The 20,227-nt window shown below is 30.6% G+C and overlaps 2 protein-coding genes across 2 annotated transcripts in view; one reads left to right on the top strand and one right to left on the bottom strand.

Moving 5' to 3' along the window:
- Positions 1-20,227, top strand: part of LOC142328338 (uncharacterized) — a 94,647-nt gene that overhangs the window by 58,262 nt on the left and 16,158 nt on the right. The gene's annotated exons all lie outside the window — the stretch shown is intronic.
- LOC142327477 (cuticle protein 18.6-like) lies at positions 7,505-8,176 on the bottom strand. The gene has a single exon (XM_075370588.1). The coding sequence runs from the start codon at positions 8,174-8,176 to the stop codon at positions 7,505-7,507; it is 672 nt and encodes a 223-aa protein (XP_075226703.1).

Here is a 20,227-nt window from a genome sequence, read left to right as displayed (position 1 = left end):
AAAATTAAAATGGGACAGTAAAGTTCAAAAGAAACGGTGTGTGAGGCAAACAACCACACCTAGAAGGAACTTCGATGTTCAATGAAGGTAGCAGACGACAAAACCGCCTCAATCACTTAAAAATATCAGTGTAGATGACAGCAACATAATAAACAACTGTGCGTTTATTAAACCAAAATGCAGCAATAAAAATTGAAAATAAAGGATTATCCAACAGTAGATTATAAATGGCATAAAATCGTCCATTTCTTGTGTTACGTAGAGCGAGGAATTATTAAACTATAAAAAAAAAAATGTTCAAATAAATTCAGACTGAAGATAAAATCTCATAATCGTAATCATATACGACGAAATATTTCTCTGCAAGTAACAATTGTAAATATTTAATTGTACTACAACATAAATAAAAGTTTCAGAACTACTGCACAACTGCAGTTAACATAACTTTTGTATAAACACTTTTTTAATTAAGTTACTAGATTGTAATTTCTCTTAATATTTTAAAAATATATTTTTTAAATGTTTGATTACTGGATTTCATCATAAAATAATATGAAATTTACTAAGCATAACGTCAATAATAATTAATATTGCATATATTAATTTGCCCTGATTTCCTAATAGCGTAAAACTAAATTTCATGCGATAAATTTGCTCATAATCAAGAATTGCATAAAGGTCATTTATAAAACAATTATAGCAATAGGCAAGACACATAATTCCGTTTTTTACTTAATACTGATCCGTTAAAGTTGTACAAAACCGATTAATTAATTTCTGTAGAGATCAAGGAATGCAGCAGCAGCTGATTCCAAGACTAGGTCTCGGTTAATACACGTGACCTCGTTTCCTAACAAGCAGTGAACTGATTACAACTATGTATTATTATTATTATTACTTAGAAATAATATACATTGGTGGGGAATTTTTTTACCCGTTAGCTAAGTTAGTATGTTCTTGAATTAGACTAAACCTTTTTATGTTAAACTCGATGATGAAATTAAGCAAAGAATTTCGAGAACAAAAAATTATATACACAAAATTTATAATATTTTTTCAGAAAAATTGTAGTCCAATTTGAAAATGAAAGTAAAAATGTTTAAAAAAAACCCTTGCGCAATTCTGCGAAAGCAGATCAACTTTTCGTTATTTTATTTTGTTTCATTTTTATAAAGTATCAATGCATTCTAATCTAAAATTTTACAAAGAAAACCAATTAAGAAACAAATAAGAAACAGAAACAAGTAAACAATCGTACAACAAAATAAAACTGTACATAAATACAAATAATAATTATAAGAAAAAAAATATATATATATATTAATATACTGTTAACAAGAAAATCAGTAACGAATCCGTAATTACGACATCCTAACTATTTCGCAGCCAGAAACGAAGAATTTCAGAGCTGCATACGTTGAATTAACGAGTAGACAAAAGCATTAAGTTTCAACTCACTCACCACTATGACTCACACTGCATAAGCGGTTTTGAAAAATACACCACACGAAGTCAACATAACCCGTAGTTAAAAACCACATACCCAGTCATCATGACTCTCAAAGAAGGCAACACTACCTGAATATGCCAAAATACACACATAAAGAAACTTCAACGTTTCAAATTGCAGTATCATAACGAAACACGCTTCTACGTTGCTTCGCTCAAATTTAAGTGGTTCAGACTTTAAATTGAGCGTAACTAAAGAACGACTTCACCAATCTTCATCAAATTTCCATATGCACCACTTCAGATACACTACAACATATCCAAATTTCAATGATTGATGTAGTAGTTCTGGTGATATTCGAGCCACAAATATTTATGCATAGGCCTATAAATAAGTAACATATATATAACGAAACCACAATTTAAGTGAATGGTATTTTCGTACCCTCATATTTTACAACGTAAAGAGGATTTATTTTCACCCCCCTGATCAAACCATGCGATCTAAAGTAATTCCATATTTTAGTTGAAAAGTAGATAACTATTGAATTCGTTTAGATAAGCCAAGTAAGAAAACTGCAACGGTGAGGTTAAAATTATATTTTTAAATAAAAATCTAATAAATATTTTGTGCCAATGAAGACGATGTAGTTTTCCAAGAAAATGATTAAGCCTTGTTTTATGAACAACAATCCACAATTATTAAAATACTTTTTTCTCGGCACACCATTACGATCAACCATAACAAATATATATATTTTTTAAATTTAAAGAAAAGGTTTTTAATATAAAAAGTTAATTTTAATTTTTTAAACTCATGACAGAATTATCAATTAAAAAAGTAATTATATAAAGATAATAGGTCTGAATGAAATAACTATTAGTTGAATAATGGCCGAAAACTAAAACATTTTGTCCGAAAAACTTGTAAATCGATCAATAACAATAAAAAATATCGGTTATTAGACATTTAATAGAGACCGTTGGCTTGGATCAGAACTATGCTAAATCTAAAAACTCATTTTTTCAGGATAGCTCAATTAGGCTACTTCTGCACGAAAAAATTAGTATTTTTTTTTTTATAGAATACTTTCTGTTTTTTTTTGTTTTTTTTTTTAGAAAAATAACTTTTTTTGTTGAATATTGGACTTCGAATAGTTTTGCACTCAAAAGAAATGCACCCAAAGAATATTATTATGGAATATCTTAAAACTGAAAATTTTGGATTTGCATAGTTCCGATCCAATAGGATCGGAACTATGCAACTCCGATTATGCAGCTATTGTCCAATGACAATAGTTGTAAAATTAATTTTACGCGGTACACGGATGTAAAGTAAAATTAGTTAAAAAAATAATTATTTTTAAAATATACACATTTTATTGGTCTTTTTCACTTACTTGAACGATAAATTTTTAGTAAAAAAAAAAAAAATTGAACATATTAAAAAACATTGACTGGGCATCTTCGATTTTTTTTAGCCATTTTTATGCGAAATTATTACTTCAAACTTATGAGCAAAGATACAATGCGACTGGCATAAATTTAAAGATTAAAACTCCACGGCGGAGGGTAGCTTCTCGGTTTGTCCTCCACAGGCCCCGGGTTTGAATTCCGGTCAGGCATGGAGTTTTTATACGTTACACAATCTCCATTTCATATTCCACAAGCTTCGAGCTTATATGGTGAATTAATCGTCCAAAACAAAACTCGAAATATTACTTTTATTTTGGTCAAAACCAAGAAACCTTTACGCCGAGTTCAAATAAAATAAGCTGGTATCAAAATGACAGAATATTGATATCAACTTCATTTAATTTTATTATATATTATTACATCAATTTTATACTATTATTCATGTTATTACTTCCTTGAACAAAGTACAAAAAATTTTTCGCGATTAAATTTCGGTTAATCGGTAATCGCGAAAAATTTCGGTTTTCAGATTTCAACAGAAATATTAATTTTTATTATTCCTGAATCCATTTTTAATAGTTACGGCGTGACGTCTGTGGGAATATATCTCGCATAACTCAAAAACTATAAGCCGGAAATTTTGGATTTAGGACTGCTGTAACTTCTAGTATTGCACGTCTCCTTTTGATTGCAATCGATTAGACCAAAAGCGCCCAAAAAAGCCCAAAATCCAAAAAAAAACAGGATTTTGGACTTTTTTTTAACTGCAGTAATAAACCCTCATTGAGAGCTTTTCAAGATATATCATAAGTGGTACTTATTTTCATTAGTTCCAGAGTATAGCCCAATAAAATTATAATTAATAAAATATTTGGATCTTATAAGGGGAAGGCACATCGGCGAGAATCCGACTTCATTTCCTTTATTTTTAACTTTTTTTTTAATTGAAATATATTGATTTATTAATAATTATTAACCTGTGATTGTAAAAAGGTTTAACAATAAATAATAATTCAATAGTAACAAAAAAAGTATTAACAAATATAGGCGTACAAGGAAGTCATGTGGTGTCCATATCAGGCATTTTATTTTAGTTTAATAATTCAAATGACTTTAATTATTAGGCAAAATTGTTTAATTTAACATTATAAACAGAAACAGAAACATCAAAGCTCCACTTATCTCGGTTATATTATAATGCAACATATACCTTACAAAACTCAATCATTCAGATTTATGTTTAACATAGTATATTTTAGTTTTTACATTATAGAAAATAGGTCTATTCAACAATACAGTGTAATAAACATTAAATTTTATAATTATAATACAATATGTATTGTACTCGTAATTGAATTTATTATTTTATATTATATATGCTCAATTTACAATCTATAGAAGTACACATATTTAAATTTTCTATTCCATTCTCTTATACAGATTTCAACACGAAACTTATCAATAAAACCGTATTCTTTAATTTAAATGTATTCAAAATCTTTCTTCAAGTGAAAAAGCGATTTCGGTGTTAGTGATAAAAATTACTCTGTTGGTCACATTGTATTTTTTCAATGTGAATGATGATTTTTGTATTAACGAAAAGCTGTATTATATAAACAATTTGAACATATTATTAATTTTGTTTCTAATTGCTTATTATATACATATATATATATATATATTTATATCACACCCCCAACACACACACACACACGCGATTGTGATATTAATTTTTTTTTTCTCAAAAGGAAAGCTAAGAAAATTACGAGAAAAATTTCAGGTGAAAAATATAATATTTATTTTTGATGATTACTTAACCATATAAGCTTGAAGCTTGTGCATGGAAATATGAAATGGAAATTTTGTAGCGTATAAAAAATTCCATGCCTGATCGAGATATTAAATATATTAATACATATTCTCGTATTTCACAGTCTTGGCTAACATTAAAGAGTAATTCTCGTTTCTTGGCAATCCTAATTGTATTTTTAACAAGGTGCAAGTCTCTCTTATTTTTACATTTCTTGCAAATGGATTTTACATATAGACAAGCATGTTTTTGAAAAGGTACTTGTATTAAATAAAACTATATTTTTAAAAAACTTCAAAAATATTTTCTAATAAATAAAAAAAACGCTCTTCAAACTTTCTGAAACCGGTTTCAAATTAAGGGTTCAAATAATTTTTGTATTTTTTTATTTTGCACCGATTTAAATAAGAAAAACTGATAAAGAAGTTGTATTACTTATGGGTTATTTATTCTTATATAGTGGAAAAATAAATCGTACATGAAAATAAACCAAAAAACGTTTTAAAAAATGAAAAAAAAAAATCAATATTTTTAAACTTTGATCAGTTCCCCAACTCCAATACCGTCCAGAATGCGTTTTTTGTTCATTTAGATTACTACTTTCCTAAGAAGACATTAAAAAATTCGTTTAAAACATATGCAATAAAACAATTTTTTTTTCAATTTTTGATGAAAGGGGGAAACTTTTGGGCAATTTAAAAAAAAAATTGTACGATAGCATGATAAACAAACACGCATGCACTAAACGTAACATCAAGTGGAATTATATTTAAAACATTTTAAGAAAACTGATCCCAAAAAACCTATCTACCTGGCCTCCTTAAGATACTGAATCCAAAATTTTACCAAGTAATTTCCCCGTGTACAAGATTTTCTGTACAAAATTGGTTTATCCAGTCAAAAGTTATTAAGCTTTAAACACGGCCAACACACATGCGTAGGTACGAACATTACCTCACATTTTTTTTCTATTTTGGGGATCGCTGGGTCATGAAACGTCGAGAAATGTAAAAACGCATATCCCATTTTTTGACTGATTACCATACTTCCAGCAATGATGCCAGGAAAGGAATATTTAAGAAAATGTAGTTAATTATAATTTTTAATTGAATTTTTGGTTTTTTAATTATTTGATTTCATCATTTAAATTTATGATTTCGTTTAGTATATTCCTTTCATAATCAGAGATTACGAACCAACACTATTCCAAAATTTAAGAGAATTCCAATATTTAACTGTTATTAAAAGCATTAAAAATGAAAAAGTTTTTTATATAAAAAAATTGATTAAATTAAACAAGGGTACAGAATTCGATCATTACAGTTTACATTAATTCAAAAACTACTAGCTGTTAACAGTTAGTAATAAAAGTAGAATTTTCAAATAATTTAGTAGCCCCTCCTTAACGCCATTTAATTCCAATTATATGGAACATTAAAAAAATGTAAAAATATGGGTAAAACAAACTCATTTACTCATCTCAGAAAAACACTGAAGAAACGTAAAAGACAATGAAATTATTTGAACTGCAGATTACGGCATAATTTAACGGCTCCATAAATCAATAAATAATAAACACTAAAAGTTATCATGGTTATGCAAACGTATTATTACACCACGATATTCGCTTTTACCTGTTTTTATTGTCAATCAATTAAATTTTGCAATCCGCGCTTGGGTAAGAACAATTTTAAAACAATATTTTGCAAATTTTTAAAGCTGAGTTTCTTAACAGAGATAAAAAAGTAAAATTGGTAATAAAGTTTAAAATACTTTTCTTAACTGTATAACGTTACAGTTAAGAACATTATATTTTTGTAAAAGTGATAAATTTTCAAATAAATTTTCTTAAAAAATGTTAGTTTTATTTCGATAAAAGTAATACTTAACATTTGTTGTCAGCAAAATATTATTTTTTTTACATATTTTAGCACCTATGTTCACGAAAGTATTTGAAAAACAACCTATTTTTATTTTAGGTTATAGCGATTTAAATTACTGACTTGACACAGTTAATTTACTCTTCCTACCAATCCTTTATTCATAAGTCAAATAAATAAAAGATAAGAATTATCAAAATCATTTCTAAATAATTGGTACATGAATGAATCCAAAGAACCCTATAATATTAATACCTTATGAAGATTCAGAAACATTTTTAAAAGCTTACTGTTTTTTATGATTTTGTTAAAATATAATATTTTATAACGAAAAAATTAAAACGATGTAAACAATTTGTAATCGTATAGGATACACAAAGTATTGATATTTATAAATAGTAATACGACTACTCAAGTGGATGTTGTATTTGGATAGCAGTGTCACACATATTCATATTTGTCAATATAACAAAGAAAAATCAATAATTTATTCGTTTTCAAACTTTAAAAAGATGGTAAGAATAAAAAATAATCGGTGATATCCAATCAGAATTTAATAAGCAAAACGAGAATTCATTTTGAACACTTTCACAGTAAAATATTTTTACATGTTAAAAGTACGTAATTGATTAAAAAAAATATATATATGTAAAAGATGAAATGTCAGCCTACAAAATGCCGCAAATAAAGTAAAAAATAAAAAAATCATTAACATCACTGATGACGAAATGAAACTAAAAAATTATAGAACTAAAGGGTATTATCATAATAAATTAAAAAAACAAAAGCAAAATACTGCTTAAATATTTTATTCGAAATCATTCATACCGCGAGAAACATTCAAACATCAAATAAATTACACACAATGAAAAAACGAATTTGCTAATGATGAGAATGAAAGGAGGAGTGGCAGGATACCCGCCAGGAAATTTAAGGTTTGGTAGGAGATCTAGTGATAGTATGCTGGAGCGGCGTAAGCTGGAGCAACGACTTTGGCGACTGGGGCGGCGTATGCTGGAGCAACGACTTTGGCAACTGGAGCGGCGTAAGCTGGAGCTACGACTTTGGCGACTGGGGCGGCGTAAGCTGGAGCGGCATAAGCTGGAGCGGCGTAAGCCGGAGCGACGACTTTAGCGGCGACCGGGTGACCGGCGGGTTCCTTGTGTACGACTGCGTTGAATCCGTTGACTGGGTCGGCGGTGTAATCGACGGTTCTTCTGGTACCGTCGGGTTCGACAAGGCTGTAGCTACCTTGAACGACGTCTCCTTGACGGCTTTCGTGTTGGTTCTTTGAGTCACCGGTCAAAGCGTCTTGGATATCGTAAGCGTAGCTGTAGCTCGGGTTCGGGTCGTAATCGGCGTCAACTACTGCCTTAGCGGCGTAAGCTGGAGCTACGACTTTAGCGACTGGAGCGGCGTAGGCTGGTGCGGCGTATGCTGGTGCGGCATAAGCTGGAGCGACTACTTTAGCGACTGGGGCGGCGTATGCTGGTGCGGCGTAAGCTGGAGCGGCGTATGCGACTGGAGCGGCGACCTTAGCTACTGGAGCGGCGTAGCTAAGAGGTGCTCCTGGAGCATATACTGGAGGAGCGCTGATGACACCAGCGTGGGCGGCGGCCATGACGGCGCAGAGAACAACCAACTGACAAAATGAAAAAATAGATCAAAATATAATCCTGTACGAAATGCAAAAATCAATCTGAAAAACCTACTGCATTTCTCTTACCCTCCTAAACACTTAAAGAAGTCCCTTACACAGAAAATGTAAGAGAACATAAGAAGACAAACACCGAACTTAAAAGAAATCAATCACAATATGATTATCATATAGATTGCTTCTTCCAGTCTAAAGTGAGACTCCATCTAAAATTTAATTCAATTTAAAATTATATAACAATTTAGTTTAATTGTTGCCAGTTAAGTAAATTAACCTTTTTTTTTAAATTACACAATTAATATGCTGAAGTTCCTTCCGTTAAGATGAAGCAGTTTGTTGATTACGAGAATTTAATGAAATGAGAAACAATTTCAAAAGAAGACCTAAATCTTCCATACATAATTAAAATTCAATGCTGTTTTATAACTACTAATTAAGTTTTGATTCCTCGATTTCAATCAACAAAAATAAGATTTATAATAAAAACTTTCATTAACAATTTGACAATATTTTTTGGTCTAAAACAAATGATTTTTAATAGCGAACTTCATACTACTGTAAAATTTAACATGTCTTCAAGTACAAATTAAACTCTGAAATTATCTTCTTTTTTCATTAGAATATAAACGTTACGCCAAGTAAGATGAATTTAAAAACAAAAACTAATACTTACAATTGTAATCCTGTCAAGTTAATTTAAAAAAAAGGGAAACAAACTTCACACAGTAATAAATTATTTAAGTCTTTTAACTTAAAGAACCAGGTTCAACAAATATAATCATTACGGAACATTAATAGTAATGAAAATCTAAAAAGCAAAACACTTTTTCCCACATAACCACAAAAAAAAAATTCACCGATTAAAAACACAATTGTTACTTACAGAGTAAGTCATGTTGTCTATGTTGCTAGCAAAGCAGAAATGATAACTAATCGTAGAGGGTAGTTCAATATATATACCGACTGAAACACGTTAACGCTGTGTATAACAACCCTCACTCCATGTACCCCACCGCTGGATAATTAATATAGTTTATTATAAGCGAAGCTCGGCTTTCACCCGACCACACCTACGGCCAAGGTCGATCCATTACGGTGTACAGAATCACAAGTACTAAGCCCCTAGCTTTGGGCATTACGTATACACATATACGACATAACAAACATACTGGCGTATATTTACAAAGAGGTCGTTTGTGAAATAATTGTCGAGACAAGCAAGGCCCTCAACTCCGTTTTTAAGTATGATACTGATTCGCTGAATTGATATCGGCCTATATACCGGTAATATACATTATTAAAATGTAGAGATCAAGGAATGTTACAGCCTATTTGAGACTAGGTCTCGGTTAATGTGACTGACCTTGTTTTCGTACGGCAGCCTGATAAAATTTTTATTATTATTATTATTGAAAAATAAATTAACAATTATTCCTGTTAGAGAAAAAAATGTATTAATAATTTTATACATTTAAAAATTAGTGGCAATACAAATTATTTTTCCAACAATGAAAATCAAATTAAAAAAAAAAAATAAATTCTAACAAACATACACAGTAACCAGGTTAAGAAAAACGAAAAAAATTATTTCATGACATCCAATCATCGTAAATGATATGATTAAAATTTAAAATATTTGAAACCAGTTTGTTTTAAGCTTATACTAATTAAAATTTAAATAGCCTGCAAAAAACCCTAACTGTTTGCAAGAAACTTTAATATTTATTGAGTTGCATTCAAATATTTTAAAATTTATTAAAATTATACACTAACAATTTTAGATAGAGAAAAACAACTAGATAAATTTTAAGTATATACTGATACAATCAAAGGCAACAATTAAACATATTAAATAAAAACTGATAATAAAACGAAAGAATTAGGGAAAAATTAATTTTTAAAAAAATAGACTAAAATAGCCGATCTCCGTGGTCTTTCTTTCATCCAGGAGTCTAGGATTCAAATCCCAGTAAGACATGAAATTTTTCATAATATACGAAATTCAATTTCCATACTCTCAAAAGCTTTTCAAAGGTTATTTTGGCGAACAGCCGTAAGGTATTACATCACAGTATGATATATATGAATATAAATGAGGTGTCTTGTACAGTCTCAAGTCGACCATTCCTGAGATGTGTGGTTAATTGAAACCCAACCCCCAAAGAACACCAGAGACTGTATAAGTCTACACTTCACTTACACTCATACATATAATCTTCATTCATCCTCTGAAGTAATACCTGACGGTGCTTCCCGGAGGCTAAACAGGGAAAAAAGAAACAAGCCACCAAAGAACACCAGTATCAACGATCTAGTATTCGAATCCGTATAAAAGTAACTAGCTGCCTTTAGTAGGATTTGAACGTTAGTACTCTCAGTCTTGCAATCAGCTAATTTGCGATGACGAGTTAACCGCTAGACCAGCCCGGTGGGCGGCTCTATAAATATATAATATATGTATACACATAAGGTAAAACATAGCAAAGCAATATTATTAAAATGCAAAATATCAGCTTAATTATTAAAAATAGAATTTACAATATGTATTATTTGATATTACACATAAGGTAAAACATAGCAAAGCAATATTATTAAAATGCAAAATATCAGCTTAATTATTAAAAATAGAATTTACAATATGTATTATTTGATATTGCAATTTTATTTTACAAGGGAAACAACCAGGGATTATTGGCTGAAACTTACAACTCCAATTTATTAATTAATTGAAAAAAAATATTCTTAATTTTAAAATAAACCCCTTACTTAATAAAGGGTATTCATATAAAACAATTTTTAAAAGTAATGATATATGGAAAAAAAAATCAGAGTAATGAGGAAAAGGAATCATCCTACAGAATTTACATCTAACGAGGAGTTAAAAAACTCATTAAAAAAAAAATTATATAAATTTGTAATAATATATATATATATATATATATATATATATATATATATTGTATATACGAGGGTAAGTCAACTATTATCCGAAATTTAGTTATATTTTTGTTTATGTTGGTAGCACTGTCTTGTGTAGATGACGCATGCGTGGTTTATTGTTGTTATGTCTGTGCAGGTTTGATGCTGCCGAAATTCATGGAAGACTTTCGGTACAGTACGGGAACAGTGTGTTGCCGCAACGGAGTGTCTACGAATGAATTGAAAAATTCAAATACGGTCGCACAAGTGTTACGCACGACGAAGGAGCCGGACGACCGTTACCGTCACAAATGAGGAAAACATTGAGCGTGCACGTGACATGGTTTTCTTAGACAGACGAGTAACTATCGATGAAGTGGCACATCGTCTGCAAATTAGTTACGGTTCTGCCTACGAAATCATCCACAACAGACTTAGGTTTCATGAAGTCTGTACAAGATCGGTCCCAAACAAACTCACACAGTTGCATAAACGAACGCGCTTGGACATCTGCCAAACAAATTTGGATCGCTATGGTAAGGAACTTCTTAGACAGAAGAATCATCACCGGTGACAAACACGGATCCACCATTACGAGCCAGAGAGTAAACGGCAGAGTATGGAATGGAAACATCGAAATTCGTCCTGCAAAAAAAAGTTCAAGACCAAACCGTCCGTAGGAAAACCGATGCTTATGGTTTTTTTGGACTCACAAGGCCCAGTACTGGAACATTATGAGGAAAAGGGCACGACAATAAACAGTGCGCGTTACAGTTAGATGCTTACTGCCAAGCTGAAGACTGCAAATCGAAGCAAACGCCGAGGACTGCTGTGGAAATGTGTTGTGTTGTTGCACGACAATGCCCGTCTACTCACACATACTCAATGCTGCTCACACTGCTGAAACGCTCTAGAAACTTAACTTTGAAATACTGGCTCGCCCTCCATATAGTCCTGATCTTGCCCCTTCTGCGTACGAATAGACGTTATATCGTCTATACGTACGTTATATCGGCGTAACGTCTATACGTACGTTATATCGGCGTAACGTCTATACGTACGAAACTAGTCAAAATGGATTCAGCAATGGTCTAAATGAAATAAATTTCAGTTTTCAGATGTCAACGGAAATCCGTTGAAATCTCAAAACAGAAAATTATCGCTATCACATTACTTCCTTTGCTTTGTAAAAGGAAGTAAAAAACCGATAATTTTTACTTTCTTCTCTACTCCCACCCTAAAATCACCTTCCAAGAAACTGTTTTCATTTTTTTTTTATACTATGTTTAATGGAAGAAACTAAAAAAAAAAAAATACATTGAAAAGTTGAAAATGAAATATTAACAAATATTTCTTTTTTTTGGTGGGGGTGAATTACGTTAAAATTTTACTGTAATATTATTATTAAAGGTCTAAATAAACAATAGAAGTTAAAAAAAATTCAAAATATTTTTAAAATTTGATCGGCTTCAAATATTGTCCAAAAGTATATATTTTTTTGAGTCGTTTGCACTAACACTATGCCTAGGATGACAAAATGATGAAAAATATGCAATAAATAAAAAGAGCTTTTTTTCGATTTTTTGGAAAAGAGAATATGGAGAGAGGCAAAACTTTATGAAAATGATAAGGCAAGCATGAACATGTTTGCATGTACACTTTATGTTAAGCACTTTATGCTTAACATAAAGTGGGGTTATGTTTGCAATGTTTTGAGAAAATGAACCGTAAAGAAACTACCTATACCATCCATTGGAAAATATTGACCCCAAACATTTACCAACAAATTGCCCCACATAAACAAACGTACGAAATTTTATCAAAATCGGTTTATCCAGCCAAGTAATTAAATTTCAATCACGCCAATACACGTACATTCCTCCAATTTTTTTTTTTGGGGGGGGGGCTTCACCTGGTCGTAAACTTCTACAAATGAAAAACATTCATACCTCATTTTTTGACTGACAATCAAACTGTCCTTTTTGCAATATAGCTCTATAGCTATGGTGCCAGGCGAGTAAAATAATAAAAATTGTGGATAAGAATATAATCAACGAAATATAAAATGACTTGATCAGTTTCATTTAAATTTATACGTGCTGCAGCAATCTATCTGACGTTGCGCAAGTAAAAATATCATGAAAATTGGTTTAAACGTTCTTCAATTACGCTCAAATTAAAGTAAACAAACAACTAACATACATTTGATTTTTTTTTTTCAGTTGAATAGGGGGGTGAAAATGAATTCTCTTAATCTCTTGAGATATGAAGAATACGAAAATATCATTCATTTATAAAATTTGGCTCGAAAATTTCCAAAACTAATATATCAATTTCTTTGAAATTTAGATATGATGTCCCTGAAGTTGTGCAAGTAAAAATTTGATTACGATTGGTCGAGTCGTTCTTAAGTTAAGCTCAATTTAAGTCAGAAAACAGACAACTTTGAGACAACCAGACTTTGTATCGGTGTATTTTTCATACGCGCTTAGCCAGTGAATCACAACGGTAAGTGAATTTTGTTGCTTGCGTGTAGGGTCTACTCGTTAATCGAACGTACGTCGTGTGTTGTAATCTGAAAATCAGTGTGCGTTTCTGATTGCGAAAAAGTTAGGGTAACGAAAACGAAAAGTCGGTCTTCTTGGAAAGTCCTTACAGGTTTATTAATTTTATATCTAAGTATGCATTTATAAATTAAAAAGGATCAAAAGACAAAAAAAACGAAGTGATTAACATTTTCGCAACTAACGGTTCACGAATGTTGTTCGACAAATTTCCGCCAGAGTATAATACAATGGTTAGGAGTATTTATTTATTTAGCGTATGACACCAAGACACAACACCAATTACAACCAAAAATTACAAACATCTAACAAATTAATATAAGCTACTGATTCTGGAGTCGCCATCAGGAAATCTTCAGGAGTCCATAAGCTGTTCTAGGGCAAACTTCTGTGATGTGTTTAACAGTTTGATTTTCACCACACTCGCAAAGGAGCGTCGGTGTTTTACCTCATTTATACAGGAAATGCGCACCTACCATGCTGACTTCGTATTCTGTTTAGCGTTGACCATGTCTTACGTGGCAAGTCAAAACCCGGCGGCTTTTGAGTAAGGGATTGGGTTACTCTGCTTTGTGGGAGAATAATCTGTGGCATCGAGGTAGACCGCTCCAGATGTTTGCCCACATAATTAATGAAAAAAAAAAAAACAAAAAAAGTTCTAGTTAGTCTGAAAAATGCTACTGATTAGATTACAACTACATTCTTTACCATTGTAAGAACATATTCAAATACAAAATATCCAAAGGGATAACTATTCAAATCTACATAAAATTAAATAAATAACTCTCACGAAGTTGGAAGAGATTGAGCAACGGAAAATAACAATTTATTGGCATAAATTACAATATTAAAATTATAATACAATAAATTAATATCAAAGGATGGATAGTCCTATTGTTATTGTTATTATTATTACTACAGCTAATTGGTGAGTTTTGTGAATCAAAAGACAAAGGTAGATGATGTAACTTCCTGAGAAAGAATGTAAGATACTCCAGTTTTGAATAGGATGTCGTTCAATTGTGCGGACTGTATAATTAAAACAGTTGATAATAATTACTAACATGATTTGTAATGAATAAATGTTTTTTAAGGAGTAAAATAAGAAATTTGAAACAAAGTTCAATCTAAGTTTCATGAAAAGAAATTTAAATATGTTATTTATGTATTAATTATAGTCGTCTATTTTTAAAAATCTATTTTTCTTTAAAAAATTGGTTTTTTGGTCTGATTTCTTTTCGTGTGCGATAAAATCACATTTTTAATTCCAGAAAAAAAATATTAGAATAGATTTACAATTCGGAAGTGTATTATATCAGAATCTACAAAAGAAATTCTATTAGAATATAAAAAAAATTACATCAACAAATACAAAAAAAATTATCTCAAAATGTTTTCAAATGTTACATATTTGAAAGATGTGTCATGTACACTGATTTTTAAAGATAAAATAGCAATATTAAAGACATTATTATATTTTTTAAAAAATTGTTCGTCTTTCACTTTTTAAAAATTTCATAAATTTTCTGTAAGTGCATGCGACATAAAAGATTAGAATTAGGTTCGCAGAAAAAAATAAAAATAGTTTAGGAAAAGAAACTTCAAAAGGTAAAGACAATACGTTTAATGAGAGTATAAACTGGTGACTTTAATAAATGGTTATTAATGAAGCCTTAAAACATGTCACTACAAGTAATACAGTTTATTTTCCTTAAAAAAAATTTTTATTTTTTAGGGAAAAAATATCTGTTAAAACTACATGTTGAAAAAATTAATGCGGAAACCAGATGCCATACGAAGATAATCATACTGATCACAACTTAAATAATAATTAAAATTTAAAATTATATTTAACGAATAAGAGTTTAAATCTCTCTTTAACGATGTACAATGGGAAGAAAAACCGATATAATAACAATGAAAACAAGCAGATTTAAAAAAACTACCACACAGAAAAGACTAAAATTTCCCGAGACGCAAAATAAAATACACTATTAATAAGTCTGGGTAGGCAAGTAAAGGCTCCGTTACTTTCCTTCTCGTACATACAAATAAATAACTGAGTGGTGTAGGTTCAATTCTCCAAATGGAATAAACTTTTTGCGTAACAATAAAAAAGGAGCAAAGCAATACATAAAAATCCAACAATTTAATCCCAATATCTTATATATATATATATATATATATATAACGGAACGGAACGGAACGCAAAAGTGGCAGGAGTTTCATAAATTCTCCCTTCGAATCGAAGAGCCTGGACAGTGTTCCTTGCTGCTGTATGATTCTGTTAATCGGGCGTGTTTCAAGGGTTTATTTTAATTTCGGGCGTGTTTCAAGGGTTTATTTTAATTTCGGGTCTGTTTCAATTTTTGTTGTATTTTATGGACGGATTGTGAATAGCGTTCCATATCCGTTTGGACCAGCGTTCTCAAACCTATTTCTGGGTCCGACCGCGGGAGACTAGGCTTTTAAAACCTGTGCTCCCGACGTAATTCCCCTTCAGACCGTCCACTGAAAAAAAAGGGAAAAAAGAGAAAAGGAAAATAGGGAAAAGGGAAAAGCAGAGAAAAAAGGATAAATTGAGAAGGGGAAAAAGGGATAAACTGAAAGGGTAAAATTTTTGATGTTCCGTAATATCCAGTTTTTTAATGTTATGTCAAACTTTCAATTGTGTTAATCTATATATACTCAAATCTAACAATAGGGAAGCATTGCCGGGACTGCTACATAATTTATAATTTTAAGCTAAGTAAATAAAGATTGATTCCAATCCAAACAAATTCGCTCACATCATTTTACGGAATGATTAATAAACAAGTGCAAAAAAAGAACGTTCAAAAACAATACAGCATACTCGTATTTATATTTTTAATTAAAAATATACATCCCAATAATATAAATAAAACGTTTAATTATATATGAATTTAATGATTTTAACTATTGAATAAACGAAGTTTGATGTGGTAACTTGAAAACATGGTTAAGAACGAAGTCCTAAATAAATGAAGGTATTGAAAAGAATTACTTCATTAAAATAACCAGTAATTAGCTTTTCACGGCCAGTTATGAAAATACATTTTTTTTATCTGAAAGTATATTTTAAAATCAGTTACATATAACATAAAAAAATGAATTCTCCGATTTGACTGAGAACTTTCAAAATTAAAAGCTTTATAATCTTATACATCCTCCTCCTTAAAAAATCTCTATTAAATGTTTTTAAATTATTTTTAATTTTCTCTTTATCTTCTATACATAAAAAAATATTTTTTTTCTTTGTCCCGTATGCGTTCTTATATCATTCATCCGATTGCGATGAAACTTAGGTGAACTGATGTGCGCAAGCCCGCGAAGGTTTCTGACTTAGTTTGGACCCGCTAGGTGGCGCTGGGGTTAACCAACCGGGTTGATCTAGTAGTGAACGCGTCTTCGCAAATCAGCTGATTTCGAAGTAGAGAGTTTCAACGTTCAAGTCCTAGTAAAGGCAGTTATTTTAATACGGATTTGAATACTAGATCGTGGATAATGGTGTTCTTTGGTGGTTGGGTTTCAATTAACCTCAAATCTCAGAATGGTCGACTTGAGACTGTACAAGTCTACACTTCGCTTACATTCATACATGTCATACTCATTCATCCTCTGAAGTAATACCTGACGGTGATTCTCGGAGGCTAAACAGGAAAGAAAGAAAGAAAGGTGGCACTGGGTACGAGATATTTCAAAAAATTGTATTTATGATCCGATAGGGCTCATATTCAGAATTTATATTAGTTACGTGAAACAAAATATTTTTGCAAAAAAAATGAACCCGCTAGGTGGCGCTACAGTCGAGATATTTCGAAAAATTGTATTTATGTTTCGATTTAGCTCAAATTCATAATATATATTAGTTACGTGAAAAGAAAGATTTTTGCAATACCTACACCCGCTAGGTGGCACCGGTGTCGAGATATTTACGAAAAAATAAACAAACAGACTTTCTATATATATAAAAGGCAATGTTCGTATGTGTATCCGCTATAGACTAACAAACTTCTGAACCGATTTAAGCGCGGGTTTTTGCAAAATGGTCCTTGTTGTCCGGAGAAGGTTTAAAGCTACTGAAATCCCTCGATCTGATCAGTAGAAAGAATGATAGGGGTATTTTGAACCGACTAGTGTGTGTAGAGAGAAGTTTGAATTAAATCTAATAGGCAGGGGTGTTTTGACAATTGTATTTATTTACATTCTGACTTTTATAAAGTGAAAGCTTAAATTTTGTGAAGTTTCATAATGTTCATTTTTTTACTGTTTTATCAAACTTTCAATTGTGTTCATTTATCTATATACGAGTATATACTCAAATCTAGCAACAGCGAAGCATTGTCAGGTCTACCAGTTTGAAATAATATCTAACCCACCCAGTTCTATCATCGGTGTTAGAAACTCTATACAATTACAATTTGGGAATTTTATAATCACGGATTAAACTATGCATCAAAATAAGAACAAAGGTATAGAATTTTACCAAAAAGAAATTTTTTCTTAAAAACCAAAACAACATTAATACCGTTTGAACATACGGAATAAAACTCTGAGAAACGGCTGCCTAATTTAATTATTTATATAAATAACTCTGCACCGATGCTGTACAATATGTCATGAAAGAAACGTTACAAAATGTTCTTACAACCCCGTAATAAAAGAAGAAATTACCGAAGTAGAAAAAGACATCTGCATCGACTCGTCGTCAAATTTAGTTAAAACTTACTTATTACCAACAGTCTAATATATAATATAAATCAGAGATTTAAGTAATTAATAAGTAAACGAGAATAAATAAAAACAACAGACATATATATGTATATATATATTACTGTTATTTACAAGTTCATTAGAATCTTATATTTGTTTTATTATACGTTAGAATTGTCTGAATTATATTTAAGACAATTAGGCAGTTGAATCAGAGCTCGAAGACAGATTTAGTCTTTGTTTGAATCAGATCAGTCTTGTTCAGATTTAATTGGTTTACTCTTGGAATATTTTTTAGGGAAGTAGGAAATTGAAAGAAATTAGTCGATATATGAATATTATCTACCCTTTTTTTACTTTTTTAAGATAAAAATTTGAAAAAATATAAATTGAAGACCATACAATTTCAAAATATTTTTCGAAATTTCAAACGGGGATCTGAATTACTTTTTTGAGTAACTGCTAATTTATGATGTGCATGCTTAGGACTAATTTTAGCAAAGAATATCGCAAGATCACGGAATAAACTTTTATTTTCAACAAATATCTAAGGAAAGATGTTTAAAAATTCAAACAGGGGCACTTCATTTGAAATTCTTCCTGGCCAATTAGACAGAAATATTTTAATTACGAGACTTTCCTAATTGGCAGAAATTGTTTCAAACGAAAGATTTAAAGATATTAATAAAATGAATCGAAATTTAAATTTCTTTACATAAAAATGTTTTTTATTTTTTTAAATTACACCAAGGATTCTGTTTCGGGTAATTGATAACTAACTGGGGAACACCTGGTAATTCACTAAGTGTTCTTTAACACCCAACATACACAGATTACTCAATTCAATGTAGAAATCGTATGTTCGTATCATTGCTGTTTAAATATTCATCTCTCTACGCTAGAAAACAGTAATATTTTAAGATTAAGGTTAAGGTGAATGTAAAAAAATTCATTACCCGTAAAAAAAAAACACAAAATACAATTTTTAAAAACAGAAATCTTATTATATTTAAAAAATTGGAAGGAAAGGTATTTGGTTTTGTTATACATAGTACACAATAACAATGCTGGTTTATAGTCGCAACCAAATTATTTCAATTTACATCGACTGAATAAGCAGTAATATTCCGACTTGAACGAGGAATTCTCTCTTAGAGATGTAAATGTAAAATCAGAAATAAAATGAATTCCGGTGAAAGATTCCATCGGTGTTATAAACTTTCTGAAGAAAAAGAGACGTGTGAGTATATTACTTTTTTGAGAATTTACATAGTCGAATTCAAACGGAAAACCGGAGGTCATACAAATGGTAGTTTGTTTCATTTATAACTGGAAGTAAGAGATTACAATTAAAAATTAATTAAATTCTGTGAATTTAAATTAAATTCTGTGAACAATAACTGGAGATAACCAGGCATGTCTGCTACTGGAACTATCTCATTTAATGTAATGTCTCTCTCATGAGAGAAAAATATGCATATTACCGTTACAGCGATCGAGTCAACTTAAAAAAAAAAATATTGTCGTTATAGATATAGATAGTGGAAATCGAAGAAAGTGATATGTGAAGGAAATTGCTAGTGCGTTCTTTGAAGAAAGTCTGTTGGAATTTACAGACAAAATAAATCCTTTTAACAGATTAATATAGAAAGATTACTCGATAAAAACCAACATTAAAAAGGGATATATCATTTAATTTTATTCATGCGTATTGTATTAAAACACATGAAACAGCTGATTTCTAACGTTTCCCAGTCAACCGGTGATATAACTGCACGCAACAAGAGAATGAAAATGT

Source organism: Lycorma delicatula, chromosome 7, assembly GCF_047948215.1.
Source record: "Lycorma delicatula isolate Av1 chromosome 7, ASM4794821v1, whole genome shotgun sequence".
Lineage (NCBI taxonomy): Eukaryota > Metazoa > Arthropoda > Insecta > Hemiptera > Fulgoridae > Lycorma > Lycorma delicatula.
The sequence above is the reverse complement of the archived record's forward strand: the minus strand, read 5'-3'. Positions and strand labels throughout refer to the sequence as shown.

What these genes read in the sequence shown, in the direction of transcription:
- LOC142327477 (XM_075370588.1), bottom strand. Translation starts at nt 8,176, where the DNA reads ATGGCCGCCGCCCACGCTGGTGTCATCAGCGCTCCTCCAGTATATGCT.